This window comes from Salvelinus fontinalis, chromosome 42 (assembly GCF_029448725.1).
Source record: "Salvelinus fontinalis isolate EN_2023a chromosome 42, ASM2944872v1, whole genome shotgun sequence".
Taxonomy (NCBI): Eukaryota; Metazoa; Chordata; class Actinopteri; order Salmoniformes; family Salmonidae; genus Salvelinus; species Salvelinus fontinalis.
The window spans coordinates 5,311,188-5,333,638 of NC_074706.1; the positions used below are offsets into that span (position 1 = coordinate 5,311,188).

At 42.1% G+C, this 22,451-nt stretch overlaps 1 protein-coding gene across 3 annotated transcripts in view; it reads right to left on the bottom strand.

The window, feature by feature from the left end:
- Positions 1-4,258: 4,258 nt before the first annotated feature.
- The window catches only part of LOC129840935 (mineralocorticoid receptor-like), a 100,360-nt gene continuing 82,167 nt past the window's right edge, over positions 4,259-22,451 (bottom strand). For all 3 annotated transcript variants that reach the window (XM_055908982.1, XM_055908983.1, XM_055908981.1), the window contains exons 7-9: positions 20,596-20,726; positions 12,339-12,496; positions 4,259-10,751 (exon numbers count right to left, since the gene is read on the bottom strand). In XM_055908982.1, coding sequence (XP_055764957.1) covers positions 10,596-10,751; positions 12,339-12,496; positions 20,596-20,726 — 445 coding nt within the window. In that variant the 3' untranslated portion in view covers positions 4,259-10,595. The remainder of the gene's footprint in view (positions 10,752-12,338; positions 12,497-20,595; positions 20,727-22,451) is intronic.

Below are 22,451 nucleotides of genomic sequence, written 5' to 3' on the forward strand. Positions count from 1 at the left end.
AAAAATAAATACAGGGTGGTCTGTGTCCAGGGGAGGGTAGTGTGGGTGGGGGGGAAGTAATGGCTCGACGTGCCCTCGAAATGAAGACGGCAGAAGAGGCTGTGACAGCAGTGGTTACATAATCAAACGAGGCTGAGCTAATGAGATGGTCAAATTATTCTCACTATCAGACTGCCTCGATTGTGTCGCTCTCACTCTGTATGTCTTTACTATCTGCCTGTCTCTCTTTGTCTTTACTATATCTGTCTCGATTTATTTTTCGCTTTTTGTCATCTCTTTTTTGCGTCTGTCCATTTTACACGGAACTCAAACCGGTTGCGCGCGTGCGCTATAGTGCATACATTTATTTTGTCCCCAACACAACGCGATCACGACACGCAGGTTAAAATATCAAAACAAACTCTGAACCAATGACATTAATTTGGGTGACAGGTCGAAAATCATTAAACATGTATGGCAATTTAGCTAGTTGGCTTGCACTTGCTAACTAATGTGTCTTATTTAGCTAGCTTGCTGTTGCTAGCTAATTTGTCCTGGGATATAAACATTTGGTTATTTTACCTGAAATGCACAAGGTCCTCTAGTCGTATGACAATTAATCCACAGATAAAAGGGTAAACAGACTGTTTCTAGTAATCGCTCCTCCTGGCTTCTTCTTTGTACTTTATATTTGTACTTTATATAACCAACTTTAAGATGAGTTAAATGGTTACCACCATCAACTGGCCTGGACTGTGGACCTCAGTTAATCTTTCTATCACCCAAATGGGTATATGCTCCTAAAAACCAATGATGAGATGGGAGAGGCGGGACTTGCAGCGCATCAAGCGTCACAAATAGAACCAAGTTCTATTTTAGCGCTTGGCTACGCAGACGCTCGTGAGCAGTGTGGGTGCAATGATTGAATAACTTTGCAAAGCGAGCTTTGTGGTCAGCCTCTGTCTGCCCCGTTCTCGCTCTGTCAGTCTCACTCAGCGTCTGTTTGCTCCACTTCTTTCACCCTCCCTGCAGATTGAGGTAATTTAAGAAAATCACTGACACTACTGTGGTGACTCTTGTTGAGGAGCTAACCCAATATTACTGTAATTAGGACTTGAAGGAGCTGGGTGCTGCTCACGTAGAACAAGTTCGCTGTCTGTCTGCCTGCCTGCCTGCCTGTCTCTCTGCCCGTCCGTCTATTCATGAGATTCATTTACAGTATAGCCCCAATAATCCATGTCGTCACTTGTAGTTGTGTAGTTTGATACAGTAAAAATCTTGCTGGATGTTTTTAATTTCCTCGGCCAGCAGTCTTTGGCCGCGCATCAGCTGTCCTCCACCACCTGCGGGGCTGGTGTCCTTGAGCACCTGAAAGTAGACCGTGTTTTTTATTACATCATGGCCCCAGTCAGACCACTTAGCCTAGTGACAGTGTTCAGCTTATGACTTAACAGAAGTCTCAACATTTTCTTTTCATAAAAGAATATGTGGGTGACCAGCTGGCAAGTGTCTACACTGAAATGTTCAACCTTTCCCTGACCCAATCTGTAATACCTTACAGGGGTTCGTGCTTAGTTCCCCTCCTGTTCACCCACAACTGTTTGGCCACGCACGACTCCAACACATTAAGTTTGCTGACAACATGACAGTGGTAGGCCCGATGACAGTGAGACAGCCTATAGGGAGGTCAAAGACCTGGCAGTAAGATGCCAAGACAACCTCTCCCTCAATGTCAGCAAGGCAAAGGTGCTAATCGTGGACTACAGGAAACAGAGGCTGCCTTACTGCTTGGTAGGGCAACTGCTTGGCATCCAAGCGCAAAGCACTACAGAGAGTAGTGCGTACTGCCCAGTACACCACTAGGGCCAAGCTCCCTGCCATCCAGGGCCTCTATACCAGGCGGTGTCGGAGGAAGGCCCTAAATATTGTCAGACTCCAACCCCCTAAATCATAGACTGTTCTCTCTGCTACCTCACGGCAAGCAGTACCGATGCACCAAGTCTGGAACCAACAGGACTCTAAACAGCTTCTACCCCAAGCCATAAGACTGCTAAGTATTTAGTCCGGGTCGGTATTTGGTTAACTATAAACTCAACATGTAACGTGGTGTTCCCATGTTTCATGAGCTGAAATAAAAGATCCCCAGAAAATTAACATATGCACAAAAAGCTTATTTCTCTAAAATTGTGTATACAAATTAGTTTACATCCCTGTGTTACTGAGCATTTCTCCTTTGCCAAGATAATCCATCCACCTGACAAGTGTGGCATATCAAGAAGCTGATTAAATAGCATGATCATTACACAGATGCACCTTGTGATGGGGACAATAAAAGGCCATTATAAAATGTGCCGTTTTGTCACACAACACAATGCCACAGAAGTTGAGGGATCACGCCTTTGGCATGCTCACTGCAGTAATGTCTACCAGAGCTGTTGCCAGAGAATGTAATGTTAATTTCTCTACCATACGCTGCCTCAAGATCGCAGACCATGTGTAACCACGCCAGCCCAGGACCTCCACATCCGGCTTCTTCACCTGCGGGATCGTCTGAGATCAGCAGGGTTTTGACCTGACTGCAGTTCGGCATCGTAACCAACTTCAGTGTGCAAATGCTCACCTTCGATGGCCACTGGCACGCTGGAGAAGTGTTTTTCACAGAGGAATCCTGTTTTCAACTGTACCGGGCAGATGGCAGACAGCATGTACTGTATGGCGTTGTGTGGGCGAGCAGTTTTCTGATGTCAAAGTTGTGAACAGAGTGCCCCATGGTGGCAGTGGGCAATTCCACAGGCCACAATCAACAGCATGATCAACTCTATGCAAAGGAGATGTCGTGCTGTATGAGGCAAATGGTGGTCACACCAGGTACTGCCTGGTTTTCTGATCCACGCCCCTACCTTTTGTTTTAAGGTATCTGTGACCAACAGATGCATATCTGTATTCCTAGTCATGTGAAATCCATAGATTAGGGCCGAGTCAATGTATTTAAATTGACTGCTTTCCTTATACAGTATGAACTGTAACTCAGTAAAATCTTTGAAATTGTTGCATGTTGTGTTTGTTTTTGTTCAGTGTGTCTGCATTGACCCTTTGCACTGTTTATTATCTATCCTGTTGCCTTGTCACTTTATTGCTAGTTATGTGTATATCTACCTCAATTACCTCGTACCCCTGCACATCGTCTCGGTACTGGTACCCCGTGTATAGAGCCAAGTTACTCATTGTGTATCTATTATTACTTGTATTTTTACGTGTTTTATTTTTCTATTATTTCTCTATTTTCTTTCTCTCTGGATTGCTGGGACGTAAGTAAGCATTTAGAAGAATATGACGAACACAATGTGATTTGATCTGGTGTATTAGGATAGCAATCTCAATTCCTTTGAATCAGAATATCTGAATTTTAGCCTATCTTGGTGGGAAAAGTTTTTCTAGAGTGCGATTAGGCAACAACAAAAAATGAAAGCGATAAGAACCAATGCAGGGTGAAAAGAACAGATGAAGAAATGAGAGAGAAATAAATGTAAAGTAGAATGTTGGGAGAGAGAAAAAGAGGTAGCTGAGAAAGGGGGCCACAGAAGCCGCCATGTGCGCCGGTGCAGCCGTGAAATGGGACTGATCCAATAGATTCTGTTTATCTGGCACGACTACACAGTGAAAGCTATTGGAAATCTGGGGGAGATTTGGAAGTGGGCTGTGGATTTTTCGAGAGAGCGAGGGAGAGAAAAGAAATGAGCAAAAGTAATACTGTCTGGTCGGGTTCTGTTGCTGCAGTCTGGCATCCGGGAGTAGTTTCAGATCAGCTTTTAATGAGGTTAATGGTGATTCTGTCTACAAGGGTGGCTGGCGGAGGGGGGTTATAATATTATAAACGTCTCTTTATTCTCGTTCTCTTATGTTTTTCTCTGCTGTTTTCCATCTCCATCCCTCTTTCATTATCGAATTCTTAAGTCTGTATGAGCTAAAAAAAATATCAGTTCATATTAGCAAAACATGCATTTGGATTACATGCTAAATTCTCTCCCTCTGTCTCTCAACTCTCATTTTCCGCTCTTCCTGGCACATCTTAATTAGTCATCTGGCTCTCTAGCCCTCCTCCCATCCTCCTACTCCAATTTTCCCAGTCCTGGATCTATATATACAGATTGGATAAGCCAGTGGCCCGAGCTGTGTGCATTCCCTCTGGTTTTCCTCTTTCAGACAATCTCATTGGGGCCTTCTGACGCATGCACTCACACACACGCTAGATGTTACTTACAAACTGCAAATCAAAAAATGACATTTGTTAACGGTTTTATTGGAATCTCTTGATAGTTTTGCAAACACAGTTATGGCAAATATCTGCTTCAAGATATACAGTTTGTAGTAGGAACTAGTTGTTTTTATTCACGCTGAAGGATATTCATGTACTGTGGATAGTTGCTGACAAATATTGTACAAAGCATTGGATTAAAAATGTATTTTGGGATCAAAACCAACCAGGTGCTATTAATAGGAAATGCTGCTCTGAGCTCCAATGTGGCTTTGGGGATATGGCTTAGTCTCAATATACTGGGTTAATGTTTGTTTAAAAAAAATTGAATGCTGTGGCTCCATTACAACTGTAACCGTCAAATAATCGTCAAATTAGGACAGAAATCGATGGTAAGCTACATAGTGAGCTCAAAGTATTAGGACAGTGACACATTGTTGGTTGTTTTGTCTCTGTACTCCAGCACTTTGGATTTGATATGATACAACGACTGGAGGTTAAAGAGCAGACTGTCAGTTTTAATTTGATGGTATTTTCATCCTTATCGGGTGAACCGTTTAGAAAGTACACCACTTTTTGTACATAGTCCCCCCATTTTAGGGGACCAAAAGTAATAGGACAAATTCACTTGTGTAATAAAGTAGTCTAAAGTTCAGTATTTGGTCCCATATTCTAGCACAATGATGCACTTTAACCTCTCATAGTCATTGCATCATTTCAAATCCGAAGTACTGAGCCAAAACAACAACAAATGTGTCACTGTCCCAATAATTTTGGCGTTTACTGTACATCCATGTCCTTGCACAGAGAGAAATTAATGCTGTAAAGGTTGAGTAATAAGCTTTTTTGTTTAGAATATATCGGAATTGAAAGTCCTCATTTGTTGTACAGTATATGCCTACTGTAAATGAGATGGTGGTGGGAAATCCCTTTGTACAAATGCATAGTGTTGTACTGTAGAAGGATGAGCAGATAACCACCAACTTATTTCTGAGCAATGCAGTAAGCCATATACAGTAGAACTTCCATTAGGAGCACTGCAAAACCTGAGACCAAGCCAACTAAACCTGTGAACAGTCATGATGCATCCATATCTCAATGATACAAATAGTTGTTTCTAGAAATCCCAGGGTAGCACGGTTTGGGTTCTATATTATCACCAGTATTGGAGTCAAATCCGTTTAGGTGTCAGACGTTCAGTCAATCCAAGAGTTATACCCCAATGAGCCTTTTCCTCCAATTCAAATGGTATGTCCAGATTCTTTCCTTAATTGTTTGGAAGTGTAGTAAAATGAATCCCAAGTGTGGTGACCACATCAACCTGTCTTTCACAATGTATCTGAGTTAGAACCTTAATAGCTGAACAAACTGAAGAGGCAGTTTGTATTTTAGAGTATTTTAAACCTACAGTATTTCAGCTTTAATCTTTTTTTTTTGTTGATTGATTGATTTGTGTGGTGCTATTAAATCACATATCGCCAAGGGGTTTGGGAGATAATCATGTCAACAGCAAGAACTCATTGATCCATAGTTTGGTACTGTCTACTCTCTGTAACAAAAATGACATATGTTTACCTACTTTTTTAAAGTCACATTGACATAAAATGCAAAACAAAAGTACAAAACAATGCCAAATCAGATAAACAGTTAACATTATTTGTAAAGGAAGAAAAAAAGATGACATTTCATTTCTTTCTCTAACATTCAGGTAGTAAAGTGTCTGTCACAATGTTTGGTACTTTCATAGCTCACTCTAACCCATTGGCTTTTTTGTAGCCTGGTCCCAGATCTGTTTGTGCTGTCTTGCCAACTCCTGCCAATCGTTATCATGTTTGGCATCACAATGACTGGCAAGAGTTGACAATACTGCACAAACAGATCTGGAAGCAGGCTAGCTTTTTTGTGTGAACCTTGTGCCATTTCTTTCTATGACCCAAAACGACAACATAAGTGGGAGCCGCATGAACTGCAGATATTCTAACAAGATGTAAATTAAAGGAATAATCCGCTCAAAAACGATTTAATTTGTTTCATTTGTCCCCTGTTGATACAGTCTCAATGTTTTGCATGTCAGCAGTCAAGTTTTCAAGATGTACGTTTTTCAATAAGCAAAGTGTAACTTTGGTGCTTTCGAGACAAAAAACGGGGTGATGTCAGTGTTCTCAGGGTTAGAAAGTTGGAGCTCTAGAAATATGCCCGAGTTTCCGAGTTGGAATTGCGAGTTGAAAGACGGTTCAAAAATACCCACCCCCCCCCCCCCCACGACAGCATTTGCTTCTTGAAAATCCTACATCTTGAAAACTTGACTGATGAAGTAGTTTTTTTTGTTTTTTTCAACGATTAACAGTGGACTAATGAAACCAATACCAAAATAGTTTTTGACCGGATTATTCCATTAAAGTATAAATGTTTTTTACACTACTCAAACATAATGACTTTCTGTATTATTTACAATATATACTGTAAAATGTTAAATCAGGTGAGATAAAAAGGCACAATTTTCCCTTCTTAAATACAATGTAAACATCTCATCAAAAAAAGCATGCATAAACATTTCACTTTACAAAAAAAGTTATGTTTTTTATTTTTAGACAAAGTACTTAAATATTGTTTCCAGCAAAATATAATTCTTTCAAAAATACTTTCCCCATTCGTCCTATGAACCTTTTTTGACACTATTTTTAAAAAATAAAAAGGAGAGGGTAAAAAGGAGCAAAACAAGAAGAAAAAGAATAGTTCTTTACAGCGTGTCTTTAGGGTCCTTCAGTTCACAACTTCAACACAGCAATGTACAAAAGGGAGATGGAGGGAGAGACTGCAAAATGAGACCGTTTAAGCGTAGGGACCGGCTTTTTCTTTAATCGTGATCCTCCTGACATTTTCTGTTCTATACGTCCAACTCTGGACAGCTTCCTACAAAGTAGAACCTATAGTGAAACGCCAACAGCACCTTAAAGGGGAGTTCACATTTTGAAGTGAACTATCCCTTTAAACTATAGGCCTTATTCATGCAGGGTCTCCCCGTATATATTCACATTTAGTTATTATCAACCAGACACACAACGTTCTAGCTGGGTTAATGCCTCAATTGTCACATCTCTTCTGTACAAATCTAATTCAGGCAATTAGGATATTCCGCATAATCCTATAGAACGTAGGAAAACTAACAATGCCCTCAAAAAAAGCAGATCAACTTTGCTCGTGCTTGCCAGGAAAACAAAACAAAACAACCACACACACTCACAAACGAGGTGAAACGATGGAACCAAACGCCCCCTCTGTTTTTCCTCTCGAACGACTCTATCTCTCACGCTATTCAGTAGCATCATAGAGTTCCACAATGGTTAAGCAGTCAGTCAATCTGGTGTGAAACTAGTAAGAATAAGACCTGGGTTCAAGTACTATTTGAAATTGTTTCAAATTCTTTAGCTGTACTTAATTGAGCTTGACTTTTGCAATGGAACCAATTGAAACGTCCCAAAAAATGCAAACCCCACCCACCTGACAGTCCCGGCAGACTAAAGCAAACATTCTAAGTAGTTTGAAAGGTTTCGAATAATGTTTGAACCCAGGTCTGGTAAGAATGGTCCAGATGACTGGCCATACATCTAGAGTTGGCCCAAAGACAAGACGGACAACACAAAATCAGGACAGGTGGCCAATGCAATGAGTCAATCATTTATCAGCAGTATCAACATGTACTTCCAAAACAGTTTCTGTACAACAGTGGGGGAAATGTGACTGTAACCTAAGCAAGTGCCATTGCATTTACTGTATGTATTTGCTGCTTGCCAGGTAAATTTGAATACATTATGCATTTACTGAAAGCACTGTGACTATAGTAATGGCATTTTCCAACGTTCAATTCCAATATCAACATCATACAGTATATTTGAAGGATGTTATTGTATCTAATCAGGGTTGGGGAGTTACATGTAATCTGATTACAAAAAAATGCAACTGTAAATATTGTTATCTGATTACGATGCCTACTTTTAAAAACCTAGATTACTTTTAAAGTCAGAATGGATGATTGTGAAAAAAATACATTGCGACACCTTTCTGTTATCTTAATGAGAAAGGCGCAAGTTTAAGTACCACCTGAGCGGGTCTGATCACAAGTCGGAGACCACTGATGACACACACAATGCGTTTGATGGATTATTTTTGTCTTCTAATGTCTGTTAAGGGGAAAGTAATCCAAAAGTACCTGAAAGTAATCCGATTGCGTTACTGAGTTTGGGGAATACCAAAATTATGTTACTGATTAACATTTTGGACAGGTAGCTAGTAACTGTAACAGATTACATTTAGAAAGTAACCTACCCAACCCTGTATCTAATGCTGATAATTGTACATGTGTTAGTTACCAGAAAAGTTTTATTTCATCTTCTTTGCGTTTACAAAAAGAAGCACCGTAGTGTAAAATGTCTGGTTTATGAAACCGAAAACCTTTGCAACAACACTCTTACAAAATGCTTCATTATTATTTCTGGAAACAGTAGATAAGTGTCGGTTGACTTCACAAAGGGTGCTGGTTTGGATGCACTGTAAGTATGTAGAAATAGACCAAGAAATGGGTGCTCTGATGTTTTCACTATACTGTAAAACTCAGGGGTTCTCAAAAGTGGGCTCCACATCTCAAAATATATATAATTTATTTTTGTATTTTTATTATTATTAACAGATTAAACAAATCTGTGCCAAGAGATCTGTGGAATAATACTATATAAAGGGTGTAACACATATTATTAATCTACTGTACAGTTGATGTTCTTAACCCTGGGCAACATGGGCCTGGGAGGCTCACTGGGATATTGGTATCCACAGTACTCAACCAATTATCAGTATTCCAAATTAATTATTCTTGTATTCCACAAAAATGTTTTTTATATGCACTGTAATTCAAGCTTTAAACAGCTAAGTTTTCTTTGCTTCATGGCAAAATGTGTAGAATTGTAGGATATTAGCTTTAAAGCTACAACACAAAATCATCCCCATGGCAAAATGTGTAGAATTGCAGGAAATTAGCTTGAAAATGGCAACGTTTTCTCTCCGATGCCAAGGACCTTTTAAAATGGTATTTCCCAGGGCCCAAGATTTGGTTCGTCCAGCTATGCACTGCCAAAGTCCTAGTAAAAATCATTTTATGCTATTTTTAGTCATTAGAGTTGTGTTCTGATTATGAATGGGTTCCTGATGAATTTGCTATGAAAAACGAGGTCACAGCCCCAAAAAGTTGAGAACCCCTGGATAACTAACTGGGTGTACCGCCGTTACGATGTGAGGGAAAGTCGTCATTGTGAATCCATCAGCTTTTTCCATACTCCCGCACCTATTTTGGATGGAATTAATCTATTGACAAATGTTGCGTAGTTAATCCTCTATATATCAGAAAGCCTTCACTTATGCCATGGCAGATTCACTTTTAACTGTTACTTAACTTTTTTCACACTGGATCACACAAAACACCATACTTTGAAAATTCTTCATTTTGAAGTTTTTGCATATTGATAAGAGTTACGTTTTTGATCGTTATACAACGTTAAAACAATTTTAGTTATGTGGGCATTTGGGTGTTGTAATGCACACCACTGCAGAATAAAAGTGGAATTGGTTAGCTTTTTATGCAACTATTCAGTTTATTGTTAAGCTTGTATAGCCCTTGGAGTATGTTCAAATAGACCTTGATCCTCTCACAGAAACCCTACATTTAATCTTTGTCATGAAAAAAAGTATATGTTGCCATGTAACCTAATGAAAATACACTGCATAGCAACATCTAAGCATTGTTTTCCATATTGTCATAGTAGTAGTACTAGTATCCATGAATCAATGCAAAAGCACAGTTATCATCTGACATTTTTCAGGATGGTTTGATGGTGTATGTTACTGTCTACCTGTGTGCGTGCTGCATTACTGTACACGTGGGTCTGTGTGAATGTATGGACTGTAGCGCAACCAAAAAAATGTATGGCTTCGTATCCATAGAAAAACAATATCATCATCGTCTTTGGGAGGGGGTAAGCTAAGGGTCGGGATGCTTCTTTGTCACATTTTGAAAAGTCCTCCTCCTCAGTGCATTTTCCTTGGCTCTGAGATGTCACTCACTCAGCGTCACCTCTAACCGGCGGACGGAGACTGCAGTGTGGGGGACTCAACTTCCTCCACCTCACTTCCTGCCCCTCACGTGTCACTTCCTGTCCCATTTGAGAAAGGGGAGGGGGCAGCAGATCGATTGGCTGGCATAGTAGTTAGGCCACTCCTGAGGCTAGGGTCCTTTCTTGGCCTTCCTCCTCTCCCACTCCTCCCCCTCTCGTTATTTCATTCTCTCTCTCTTCCTCCCAAGGACTCAGTACAGTCACTTCTTGTGGAAGTAGAGGGTGTGTGTGTTGCCCGACTCCACCTTTGGTATCTGGTCACTGATTATCTCCACCAGCATCTCTGGAAACTCCACCTTCAGAGCCTGAGACTCACGGAACGTGTAGAAACAGAAGTCTAGCAGGTTCCCCACCAGCTAGAGGACAGAAAGAGGGAGGGATCAATCAATAACATGTTATTTGTCACATATGGACTAACAGTGAAATGGGTCCTTCCCAACAATGCAGAGAGATAAATGTAGAAAAAAGAACACAAGGAATAAATACACATGGAGCGGGGGAGGGAGAGCGGGAAGGAGAGTTGTAGTTTGATAGAATCCAGCTGTGTTTGCATAGGGATTTCATTGGCTTATCATGAAGTGTGAATAATACACAGTACAATCAAAGCCTCGTTCTTGGAAGTTGGGGTTAACTTTGTGCCCAGGGAGACCTTGAATTGGCATTCCCCTTTTTCTGACATGTGTCCGGTTACCTTACCGTACCTTATTCAGAGTGATGCCACCTACCATAGCCAGATCCTTAGGTTAACTTTGTCATGGCATTGATATAACTAATTGTTTATCGGTTAGGGGTCACGACTCATGAGTCTGACATACCACTAGGGGGTGCTACTGATTCTCAATAGACTATACTTCCTCTTCTACATAGGGCATGGTTTCCCAAACTAGGGGTTGCATGATTTGAAAATGGGATCACGAGGGAAACTCTGGGGAAAAAATAAGTACAATAATTGCTTGGTTCATATAACCAGGGTTACGTCAGTAACCTCCGGTAGCCGCTAGATGTGGTTGTAATAAACAGAGCGGTTCCTGGTTTCTTCCTACAAATGCGTCTCTCTTTTGAACGGTTTAAGCTACAAAATATTATGACCCCATCACTGAAGGATAAGACTCTCAGGAACACGTATGTGTCTACAATGCCCACAAACAGTGCAGGACTCATTAGAACGGAGTGGACAAGACCAGGCACTAAATCAGACTGGGGGAAAAAAAGAACATCAATGAAGATATATGATCTTCAGTGTAGAAAAGAACAAGATTATTGCCTGATGATCTTCTGAACTTCCCAATACCTTTCTGATGCATGTCAATCACTTCAAATCCTACTTCCTTCAAAAGTAATGTTTGACAGACTGATTTTAGACTGTCATAGCCCCAATATCAGGGACTTTTCCCTGCATTTGTGAGATGTGAGTATTTTTCCTAATGCTTCTAGCTCCTAATGTTTCACCACATGCTAAGTTGTCCTTCCATAACCCCTACATTCAGTGCGTTCAGTGCATTTAGTTAGGGGGACAGTTGTATTGACCCACCAGGCCACCACTCTGAGCCTGGACATTGATTCCTCCATGTTCCATTCACCAATACAGGGCAATCTCTACCCATTCCAAAATAAACACACTTTAGGGCTAGTCATTGGAATGCAATATGTTATTTCAGAGATACTACCTTACATTGTTAAACTCCAGTCAGTGATGGGGACCTGCTATTTGAACTTGCTCTGTCTATCCATAGCATAGAGAAGGCTTGTTGATGGTACTTGGCATGGTGACGTGGCGCTTGGTACAGTGCCTGATGTTATGGATACAGTGATGGGGACCTGCTATTTGAACTTGCTCTGTCTATCCATAGCATAGAGAAGGCTTGTTGATGGGACTTGGCATGGTAATGTGGCGCTGGGTACAGTGCCTGATATGGATACAGTGATGTGGGTCCAGTGCTTACGTCATGCATGGCGTCCAGTAGCTTGGTGAGCTGGAAGAAGCGTTGCCAGGTCTGTCCAGAGTTGTTGGTGGCCTTGCCCACAGACCTCCTCAGCTCCTTGATGTAGTTCACTCTCATCTCCTCAAATGCTGCCTGGTTCTTTAGACCCTCTTTGGGAACTGAGAGGAGGGAGGAAGCCAAAAGATACGTATTAATGGGAGGTGTAAACAACTGGCCTACATAACACAAGACGCATGTATTGTATAAGCACATGGCAATTTGACCTAAACTTGATCTGAGAACATTTCATTTGAACACCGTACGGTTCACAGACCCTACAGTTCTAACCATGACATAAGGTGTCATAAGCAGTCATAACAGGTATTTTCATCAATTACCTTTTTTACTCTTTTTTTCCATTGTTGTTGACCAACCACATCAACCCTTTGTCACTTCACCCATTTAATTCAGTACATGGTAGTTGTCCTCTTGACTTGCAGCGTCAGTCAAATAACTATCTAAGAGCGTGATGAATATATTGAAACAGGATGTACAGACAGAGTATTTTAAGTGAGAAATTAGATGTGTCTTCTCAGGATGGATGCAGGTATCTTCTCCATTTCTAAATCTCTCTTTCCCTTTCGCTCTCTCATTCTCTCTCTCTCTCTCCCTCGCTCATATCTCCGTAGAGGACAAACTAACGGCGATATGGCTGCCTGCCAACCTCATCTTAAATGACATTCCGCGTCTGGCTGGCTAACTGATTAAGAAACACCTCGTCTCTCAAAGAATGTCTGTCTCTCAAGTCTCCCAACACAGTCACTCTTAGATCTTTCTTCTAGTGTAGGCCTACAGGAACACTTCTGATATACACTGTGGTGTAATGAGCAAAGTGCTGCAGGTACGGTAATCAAACTAACCAGCACTGTGCCTTCATCACTAGTAGCCTGCAACTCTGCCACTGTTATTCCACTGTTGCACTGGAGGTTGGTGGCACCTTAATTGGGGAGGGGTGATGGCTGGAGCGCAATCAGTGGAATTGTATCAGCATGGTTTTTATGTTTTTGTTGACTCTATAGTGAGCCATTCTCCCCTCAGCAGCCTCCTGTGCACTGTTGATTATCATAGCTGCTACTACTACAGTAGATTATCATAGTACACAGTAACCTACATTATTATGGTCATACAGAGACATGTTATTCAGACATATATTGAAAACAGGTCTATAGGTCACAATTGTTTAGTTTTATTAAGTGCACTACCATGGGACAGTGTTAGTTAGGGTACTCTATACACACACACACACACACACCCTGTTGGCACACTAAGGCAGGTGTTCTCTAGCTAATGTTGGTAATTGACTAAGCAGCTTCAGGTAATGATTACCTCAAACCAGAGCAACCAACTGTTCCAAATGACACACTTTAAAGTCTAATTGACATCCTGTTTCATAGGGAGAAGGCTGACACACCGTAGCCCAGGTTAGTAGGCTACCTGCCAGGCTGGTCCCAAATCTGTTGGTGCTGTATAGCTGTATAGCTCCTATGGTCAGACATGGCGTGGCGTTAGCTGGTCTCAGTTCTGTATGTGTTGTATAGCAAACTCCTATGGTCAGAATAATCATGCCGCACAAACAGGTCTAGGACCTGCCTGGTCCCAGATCTGATCCAAACATTACATGACAGTGACCATAGCAGTTAGCAAGACCGCACAAACCAATCTGGGATCAGTCTAGAAGCCTAGGCTTGCCAACATGACGACAATAACCCTAGGAGATAGCAAGATAACACAAACAGATCTAGGACCAGTCTAGGAGGATAGGCTACCTGCCTGGCTAGATCCTTCTGGTGTCACAGCGTGGCTCGACCTGCCTCACAGTGGTACACTAATGACAAGCTGCTCTCCTTGTACTGTTTCTATGGTCAGTTTTGATACCTTTAAAAATGTAAATTAAAAAAGCAATTTGTTGGGTTGCCTATGGCTGCGTTGAGGCACTGTTTTGACCCTTGAGGCCTGCATTTGATATACAGATTTAGGATCTTAATTTGATCACTCTGTTACAGGAGACCTTTCCTGCTATGCAGGCCATTTGAAACGTGTAGTGTATTTGAGGTTTAAAAAGGCTTCTGAAGTTTAATACCACTTTGAAATTCCGGACTTGATTTCCCCTTGTATGTATCAACCACTACAACAATGCAGGGCCGGTGTTATGTGCGAGCCTTAGGGGTTCTGGCCCGCCCTAGCGCACCTACTTGTCCATCCAAATGAAATATTGAACTGACTGAGATGCAGGCAGACAGACTCAATCTCAGATAGAGTATCAGCGCGAGCGAAACAGCACCCCTCTGTCTCCGTATGTGCAGACCATGTATCTGATAGTCTGGACAAAAGGAGTATGGCATGTCATACTTAAATCTGTGGATTGTTTCAAATCACATGCAGAGGCCTATTTGGGAAGCCAGCAATCTGGGCAGCGCGCTTGGCAATAGGCCTAGTTGATTATTTAGTTGCGGGTGCCAGTGAAAATGATTTTAAATGTGTGAAGATAATGTGTCTTGAGTATCATTTTAAAGTGTTGAGACAAGAAGGGGAGTGGTGTGTGTGTGGCGACGATATGGGCGTCTTTCTCCAGAATACATGCACTCAGTTCTCCAGAATGTGCTCCGCTGTCTGCTGCACATTCATTGTTTCATTGTGTGAATTGTTTTCCCTTTGATTCAATTTTTAATCAATTCACCATTACATATGTAACGAGTAGGTCTACAAAATGTACCGTTCATCCCTGTCATCTGGCTACATTCATTTCTGTTAATGTATTACAAACATTTACTCTTCTTATTCTAAGAGTGGAAACGTTGTTTGCAGAGAAATCAGTTTGTTAATGTAATAACCATAATTTAGGAGTTTTGACACTTTTTTTGTCTTTTGTTTGGAGGGCTCCATGTGAGCAATGCGGATGTGGGTGGTTGAGGGAGCGCGCACGCACGAGCACGCCAACCTGCTGAGTTGATACAATATTGCACTTTACTAGCGATCGCTCAAGTCAAGACAGGTAGAAAGGGAGGCAGACAGGCGTAGTATAGAGATTAATACAATTGACAGAACCTGAATTTTCATCAGGCTTATTTATTAGTTGGCTTTAGGCCTATGTATTTTACTTAGTTGACGATGGAAGTTATAGGCCTACTGCTGCATTGGCCTATAGGCTACCTCTGAGTAACATGCACTAATGTCTTTAGCTGCCAAAGGATCACGGTGTATCACTGTGTTCATATTGTGGCAAAGGCTGGTGCTCTTGCATTAGTTGAATTTAAACTTTTAGATTTTATTTAATTTGATTCAGATTTTTATGATTAACAACGTGAACAATAATTTTGAGAAACGAAAACGTTATTGAAATGAAGCTGTTCCACAAATATTTTTATATAAAATATAATCCTTAACTGGAACGTAGATCGGTAGAAATGGTAGGATAAATTGTAAACTTCCCCAAACTTGAAACTATGAGCTGCCTGTGGTCTTTACTATAACACCCAATAACACAATTCCTGGAAAAAAACGGCCCATTTTTAGAAATCAAATGCCCATCCAACTGATTTGCTCTGTTGCCTGACCTGCAACAATGTCCATTCATTATAATTCACACTTCCTGTTGCTGTAGGATTATTTTTCCTGCTGTAGCAAACTGGCTCAAATTAAGATCCTACATCTGTACTATACTCTGTCTGTAGTAAATGTGGTGCACCTGCATGTAAACATTTAATTGTACTGTGTACACCATGTGTGTCATGTACATATGACAAATACACTTGATTTTATGTTTAGTTAGCCTAGTTTGAAGCTTTGCATTTGAAGACTTAACCCAAACCAACATGTGGCAGACAGAAACACACACCTGTTGATGCTGAGAGCCATGTGAGAAAATACAGTTGACAGGACTTTTTGTTTCTTAGAACACACAGGCAAGAGTAGGACTTGAGCCTGTCAGTTAGCATTGCATATTGGAGGAAATCGCTCAGCGAATGGCAATGCTCAGAGTCATACGTACGCAGGCACGACACACACACACACAAACCTAGCCTAGAACGTAGCAGAGACCAAGAGCAAAAAAACGACAAAGCAATAACGAGAGCTCTCTGGAAAAGCATCAAGACGAGAGAGAGAGGGATTCTGTTCTTTCTGTTTCGCGGCTTGTGTTGTGGCCCTTATTAACAGGAACATGCTAAAACCAGTGACACATTTGGGCCCTTTGTTTTCGCCCCACTGACCCTAATTTAATTCAGCTGCATTTAGTGTCTAGGGCCAGCAGAAAGTGTGTTATTTAGGGGCGTGGCCGGCAAAGTGTAATTTAGGTGCGTAGCCGGCAGAAAGTGTCATTTAGGGTCGTGGCCGCCAGAAAGTGTCATTTAGGGGCGTGGCCGGCAGAAAGTGTCATTTAGGGGCGTGGCCGGCAGTGTCATTTAGGGGCGTGGCCGGCAGTGTCATTTAGGGGCGTGGCCGGCAGTGTCATTTAGGGGCGTGGCCGGCAGTGTCATTTAGGGGCGTGGCCGGCAGAAAGTGTCATTTAGGGGCGTGGCCGGCAGTGTCATTTAGGGGCGTGGCCGGCAGAAAGTGTCATTTTGGGGCGTGGCCGGCAGAAAGTGTCATTTAGGGGCTTGGCCAGTAGAAAGTGTCATTTAGGGGCGTGGCCGGCAGAACGTGTCATTTAGGGGCGTGGCCGGCAGAAAGTGGGGCAATTACTCAACGCAGGTACCCAACCTAGATGTCAACCAGGCCGTATTTCACACTCACGCACGCACATCCATATTTCTTAAGCAGCCCGGGTTTAATAAATAATAATAAGCACCAAATGGAAGAAAACTGTCTGAAATAGGGAGGGACTATCTATACCTGAACTTGTTTTCATTTTCCATTGCAAAACCTTTTGCTACGGTGCTCCCTAATGAATATGACCCAGGATTGCAACCTGTTGAACCCTGTTCTTTTTTTCCACAAGCTAGAAATACTTGCATTGCTTCTGCCTCCTGATATGTTCTGTACATAGCCTATATATTATATTGGGTGTCATAGGATATTTTCCCAATCGTTAAACACACATGACATGGTAGACATGTAGCTTCCTGCTTTAGTCTTACCAGCTCATACCTCACTGACTGTGTGACTTGGCCTTGATTCAAGCCATGATGTACCGGCTTACAAAGGGAAATGTAGGGTATTTCAATAAATAAAGACTGCCATACAAATATGCTTGTAGACTGTTATCCTCCTAGATAAAACCTAATCCAGAAAGATATAGCATCCTGTCGCACCGGAAACTTTTAATAAAACAATGTCAAAAACAGCCCCCCTAATGAATAACACTCAAAGGATTATTATCTATCTGACAAATATATCAGATTATAATGTATTATGGTTTATATCATGATTATAGTGCTTTTTTTTATTAGTTTTAGAACACTACTTTATGTGGGGTAACTCACGTTATCTACCATTAGTGTAGCACCTAGCTAGCGAGCGAGGCTAATGCATGTCAAGTTTAGAAACCGTTTCATGACCAAATCATCCACCACAATATGTATTAGGGGGCGTTCTATTACGGAGTATTGTTTAAAGGATAATGTTTCCATACATTATCACTGTGGAGCCGAAGGGTTCATCTGTTTTCATCAGATCACACCCATTCTACAGGGTCTCATGAGACACTGCAGGGCAAGTGAACCCTTAACCAAGGTCAAAGACAAAAAACAGCTCCAAACACAATTACTTCTCGGTAAACACCTTTCCACAATAACTCATCACACACACACACATTATCCTTATCTCTCTTCATTAGTTGGTGACAGTCTGTGCTCGAGAATATGGAGGGAGGTGGTAGCTGGAAATGTTTTCTCTGTCTCGAAAGTATCAGATCTAATTTCACTGTTCGCACCAAATATTAAAAGAGGATGAAATGTCCTTTTACAAACCTAAAAAGTAAACAACATAAAATTCATAGTAACTTCAGTATAGAAGGATTGAAATGCTGAAATGAGAACCTCTATCATCATCCACAAGAAGACCTATAGTAGGATGCAATCTCTGACACACTACTAAAACACTATTCTGACAGATTCATGCAGCCACATAAGACCAGTCAGATACCACAGCGCTCTCTCTCTCTCTCTCTCTCCATTTGGGCCATGTTTGAAGGAAGTAGGAGAAAAACAGCAGGTTTTGGAGTGCTGCCCAGTGCTTGACTGGGCTTTATTAAGTACAGCAGGGCTCTTTGGAGGCTCTAGAGGATGAGGAGGGAAGAGGCAGCAACAACAGACGGACCAGAGAGCTCTCTCGTTCTTTCTGGGCTGTTTCTCTCTCTCACTCTCTTTCTACCTCTTCCTCCATCTTACTCTCTCTCTCTCCCTGCTCTCTCGTGCTGTCAGTTTTTCTATCCCTCTCTCTCTCTCTCTCTCATTCCATCCATCCTCTCCCCACCGTCCCACTTCCACTCCAACAGCACTCCTGCTTTCAGATTAATTTACTGACACTCAGGTTATATCAGGCCAGTGTCAATGCCCTTTGGGAATGCTTAGAATTTAGGGACTAAAATCTAATTTCATTCAAATTACACAAGTGTGTTATGTCATTGATTGATCTCATTTTCATTTAAGGTACACATTTTTTATATTTTTTTATTATTGTTTTTTAATGCATATCCCCTGAGTGGGGTCATGGCCAGTGTTGCTGGAGCAATTAGGGTTAAGTGCCTTGCTCAAGCGCTCATCAACAGATTATTATAAAATGTTTTACCTTGTCGGCTCCAATATTCAAACCAGCAGCCTTTGGGCTACTGGCCCAACGCTCTAACCTCGAGGCTACCTGCCGCCCCTTGCAGGTAGATAAAGCAATATGCAACTAAATTAGGTGTCGATAACGTAATTTTGTATTAAAGGGGTCATAGCTGCGGGGAAGTAGTTTGAGGGTGGAGGTGCTGCAATGTTTTGTTGTTGTAATGAAGCCCTGTATTTACTTCCCCAAAGCCAGATGAACTCGTGGATACAATGTTTGTCTCTCCATGCAGTTTGAAGGGAGTTGCTAACTAGCATTGGCGCAATTGCTAACGCCAGTTAGCACTGGCTCGCGAAACTACCTCTAACTTCCTCTGGATGCAGAGACGTACAAATGTAAATCCATGAGTTTATCCGACTGCAGAAGTAGATAAATGGCTTCATTGTCAAAATCCCAAAGCATCCCTTTAATAGTTTGTCATTTTCCGCTCTATTTGCTCTAACAACACTCCTAGCCAGGCTTCCATTATCAATCAGTCAGAAATCCATGGAAAGCTGAGTAGTGCTGCCTCTGGCTCCACGTGAGACTACCCAGCATCCTCCGAACGGAGGCCCTGCCTGCCTGACAAGTCTAATAAACATTCCTACAAATCCGCACGGCAGCAGTTCAAAGCAGAGCAGAGGGCTGAAGCCTGGCCCCCCAAAATAGCTCCCATAACTGGCCTATGTAGCCTTGCCCTCCTGTAGCTCTGCCTGCCTGCTCTGCCCCGACTGCATTTACTGCTGGATGCCAACAAGAACCTTGTCCTCAGTTGCCATATGGTGAAACAATATGGGGGTCTCACTTTCTTTATGTCCCGTGTGGCTCAGTTGTTAGAGCATGGCGCTTGCGATGGCAGGGTTATGGGTTCGATTCCCGCGGGGGACCAGTACAAAAATGTGTGCACTCCCTACTGTAAATCGCTCTGGATAAGAGCGTCTGCTAAACGCCTAAAATGTAAATCCCTCTCTCACACTGAGATTCTTCTCTCTCTGTGTACTTTCTCACTATTTTACCGCTCTCTCTCTCCATCGATTGCCCTCTCTCTTCTCTTTCTCTCTGGCACATTAGTGTCATGACAGGTTGCATGCCAGGGGTATAGCATAATCGTTGCATAATCGTTGCATCCTGTAGTGTCACCCAATCCCGCTTGCCGTGCATACCTAGAATGTGTACTACTCCAGCTTATTATAGACATGACCCTGTATGTATACCTGTTATTATTGTTGTTCCTGTTTGTGTTCCAACTCTAAGCTCAGCAAACAAATGACAAGTGATGTACCTGTTATTTACTCTGTCAACCTGCTTGTATACTGACATGTGGCTGATGCACACTACCTCACTGCAGCTAGCTGTTAACACACACACACACACACACAACGCACTGCTGCATGCACACACTCACTTAGAGTTGGATGTTTTTCTGGCAAAGGAACTCACACTCCCCCCTTCCACACACCTTCAGCTGACTTACCTGTGCTGAGCAGCAGCAACACTTTCATGGAGAGGAACTCTTGGTAGGTGAGCTGCAGCCTGACAAACTCCTGGCTCACCTGCCTCATGCCCAGACACAGGTCGTACATGGCTGACTGCTGCATGCGGTCCCTGTGGGAAAGGGGGGAGAAAGGATGGTTGGTCAGTGCCTGAGGCCTATTGGTTCTTGCTCTCACTATACAGTGCTGTAAGTTTACCTCCTAAAAACAACTGTTTGAGTGCATTCCACGTCAGTTCAATGAAATTCCGTTGAACCAATGTGGAATAGACGTTGAATTGACGTCTGTGTCAAGTGGGATGGCTCAGTAAGCTCGCATTAGCATTGACTGTATTGTATCCAGCCAAACTAATCTCAGATGTCCATGAAATACAGCCAACATCCCCAAAACACTGTGAATCATCCATGTAAACTCTTATATGTACATTTCCCACCATCCACCTCATGATAACATGCAACATATTTGTATCCTCCCCCCTACACACACACACACACACACATACTACTGCGCCTCAACCCTTTGGAACATCTTTCCACATGGTTATTCTACTTGATGGGATGAGTTGAGAGCCAAATTCCTCTAGAGTGCAGAGCACTGCACACACAGTAACACAATGCAGATGATTTAGCTGCTTCAGTACGCTGTGTAAAGGCTGGGAAAGACTTACTGCATCACCCCAGTCATGGTACCTGAAAACACACACATACACTAGCATACACACTCCGTCCTAAGCATAGTCACTCACACACCATATCAGAGAAGTTGATCTCAATCCTGTCAACGTGCAGAAACGGCAACCAACAACAACGGGGCTGAGGGACGGTAGAGTAGGTTGGGTCGGATGGAGAGGGAGAGCCAATGAGAAATGTGCTATGTGTTATGCAGATGCCGCAAATCCCAGGGAATTATGTGTTTTGGAAGCCACCTTCTCCACTTTAAATCACCCATCATGTCGAGACTCGAATAATCAAATGCAAGCGGTGTGGCTCCATTTGAAAGGGACTTCACCATAGGGCTGCATAGCAAATTGCACCCCATGCCCTATTTAGTGCACTACTTCTGACCAGAGCCCTATGGGGCTAGGGTGCGATTTGGGATGCAGCTCATGTGATACTACTGCAGAAACCGCATCGTAACACTAGGACAGAGGAGGGAGATTCTGCTCTGTGGATAGAACCAGTCTTAACATTCTGAAACAGGTTTGCAGCAACAAGGGAGAATTGATGCATATGTTCTCATTATAAGCATAAAGCAGGTTTAAAATACTAATTACTCCAATTAGTGTACTGTATACGATGTACATCTGGCTGCATGAGGCTTGGTTTAGCTGAGTGTCTCGTTCTCTTTCTGTCTCTGACTTTATCTGACTAACTTAAGAACATATGAAAAATGTATGTGTTTTAGAAGTAGCATTGTGTTGGAGTTCTGCAAACTGCATTTTATTATTTGGAGAACCTTGGGTCTGAGTATAAAAAGTCTCTACATATTTTGTCTGAAATCAATTTTGCTGAATCATTGCCCAAAATGAGAAGAAACCCACTGCCCCTGGTTTTTCTCTCTGCTGGCTCTCACCGTTGCCATGGAGAGAGATTCAGGAAGCAAGAGCGAGGACTTAAAAAATGTAAAAAGTCCGACTCACTTCACTAATGTGAATATCCCTGATAGACAAAGCAACTACAACTGTATAACCCCCACTTAAAATACAGTTTGTATTGGGAGTTGTTTTTCTTGGGGTCACTGGATATTATTGGCAAACGTCTTTCAGAGTCTTGTTTATACCTCGTTATCTTCTGTCCTCTTGGGTCGAGACGGAACTTTGCATGACCTTCTTGACCCT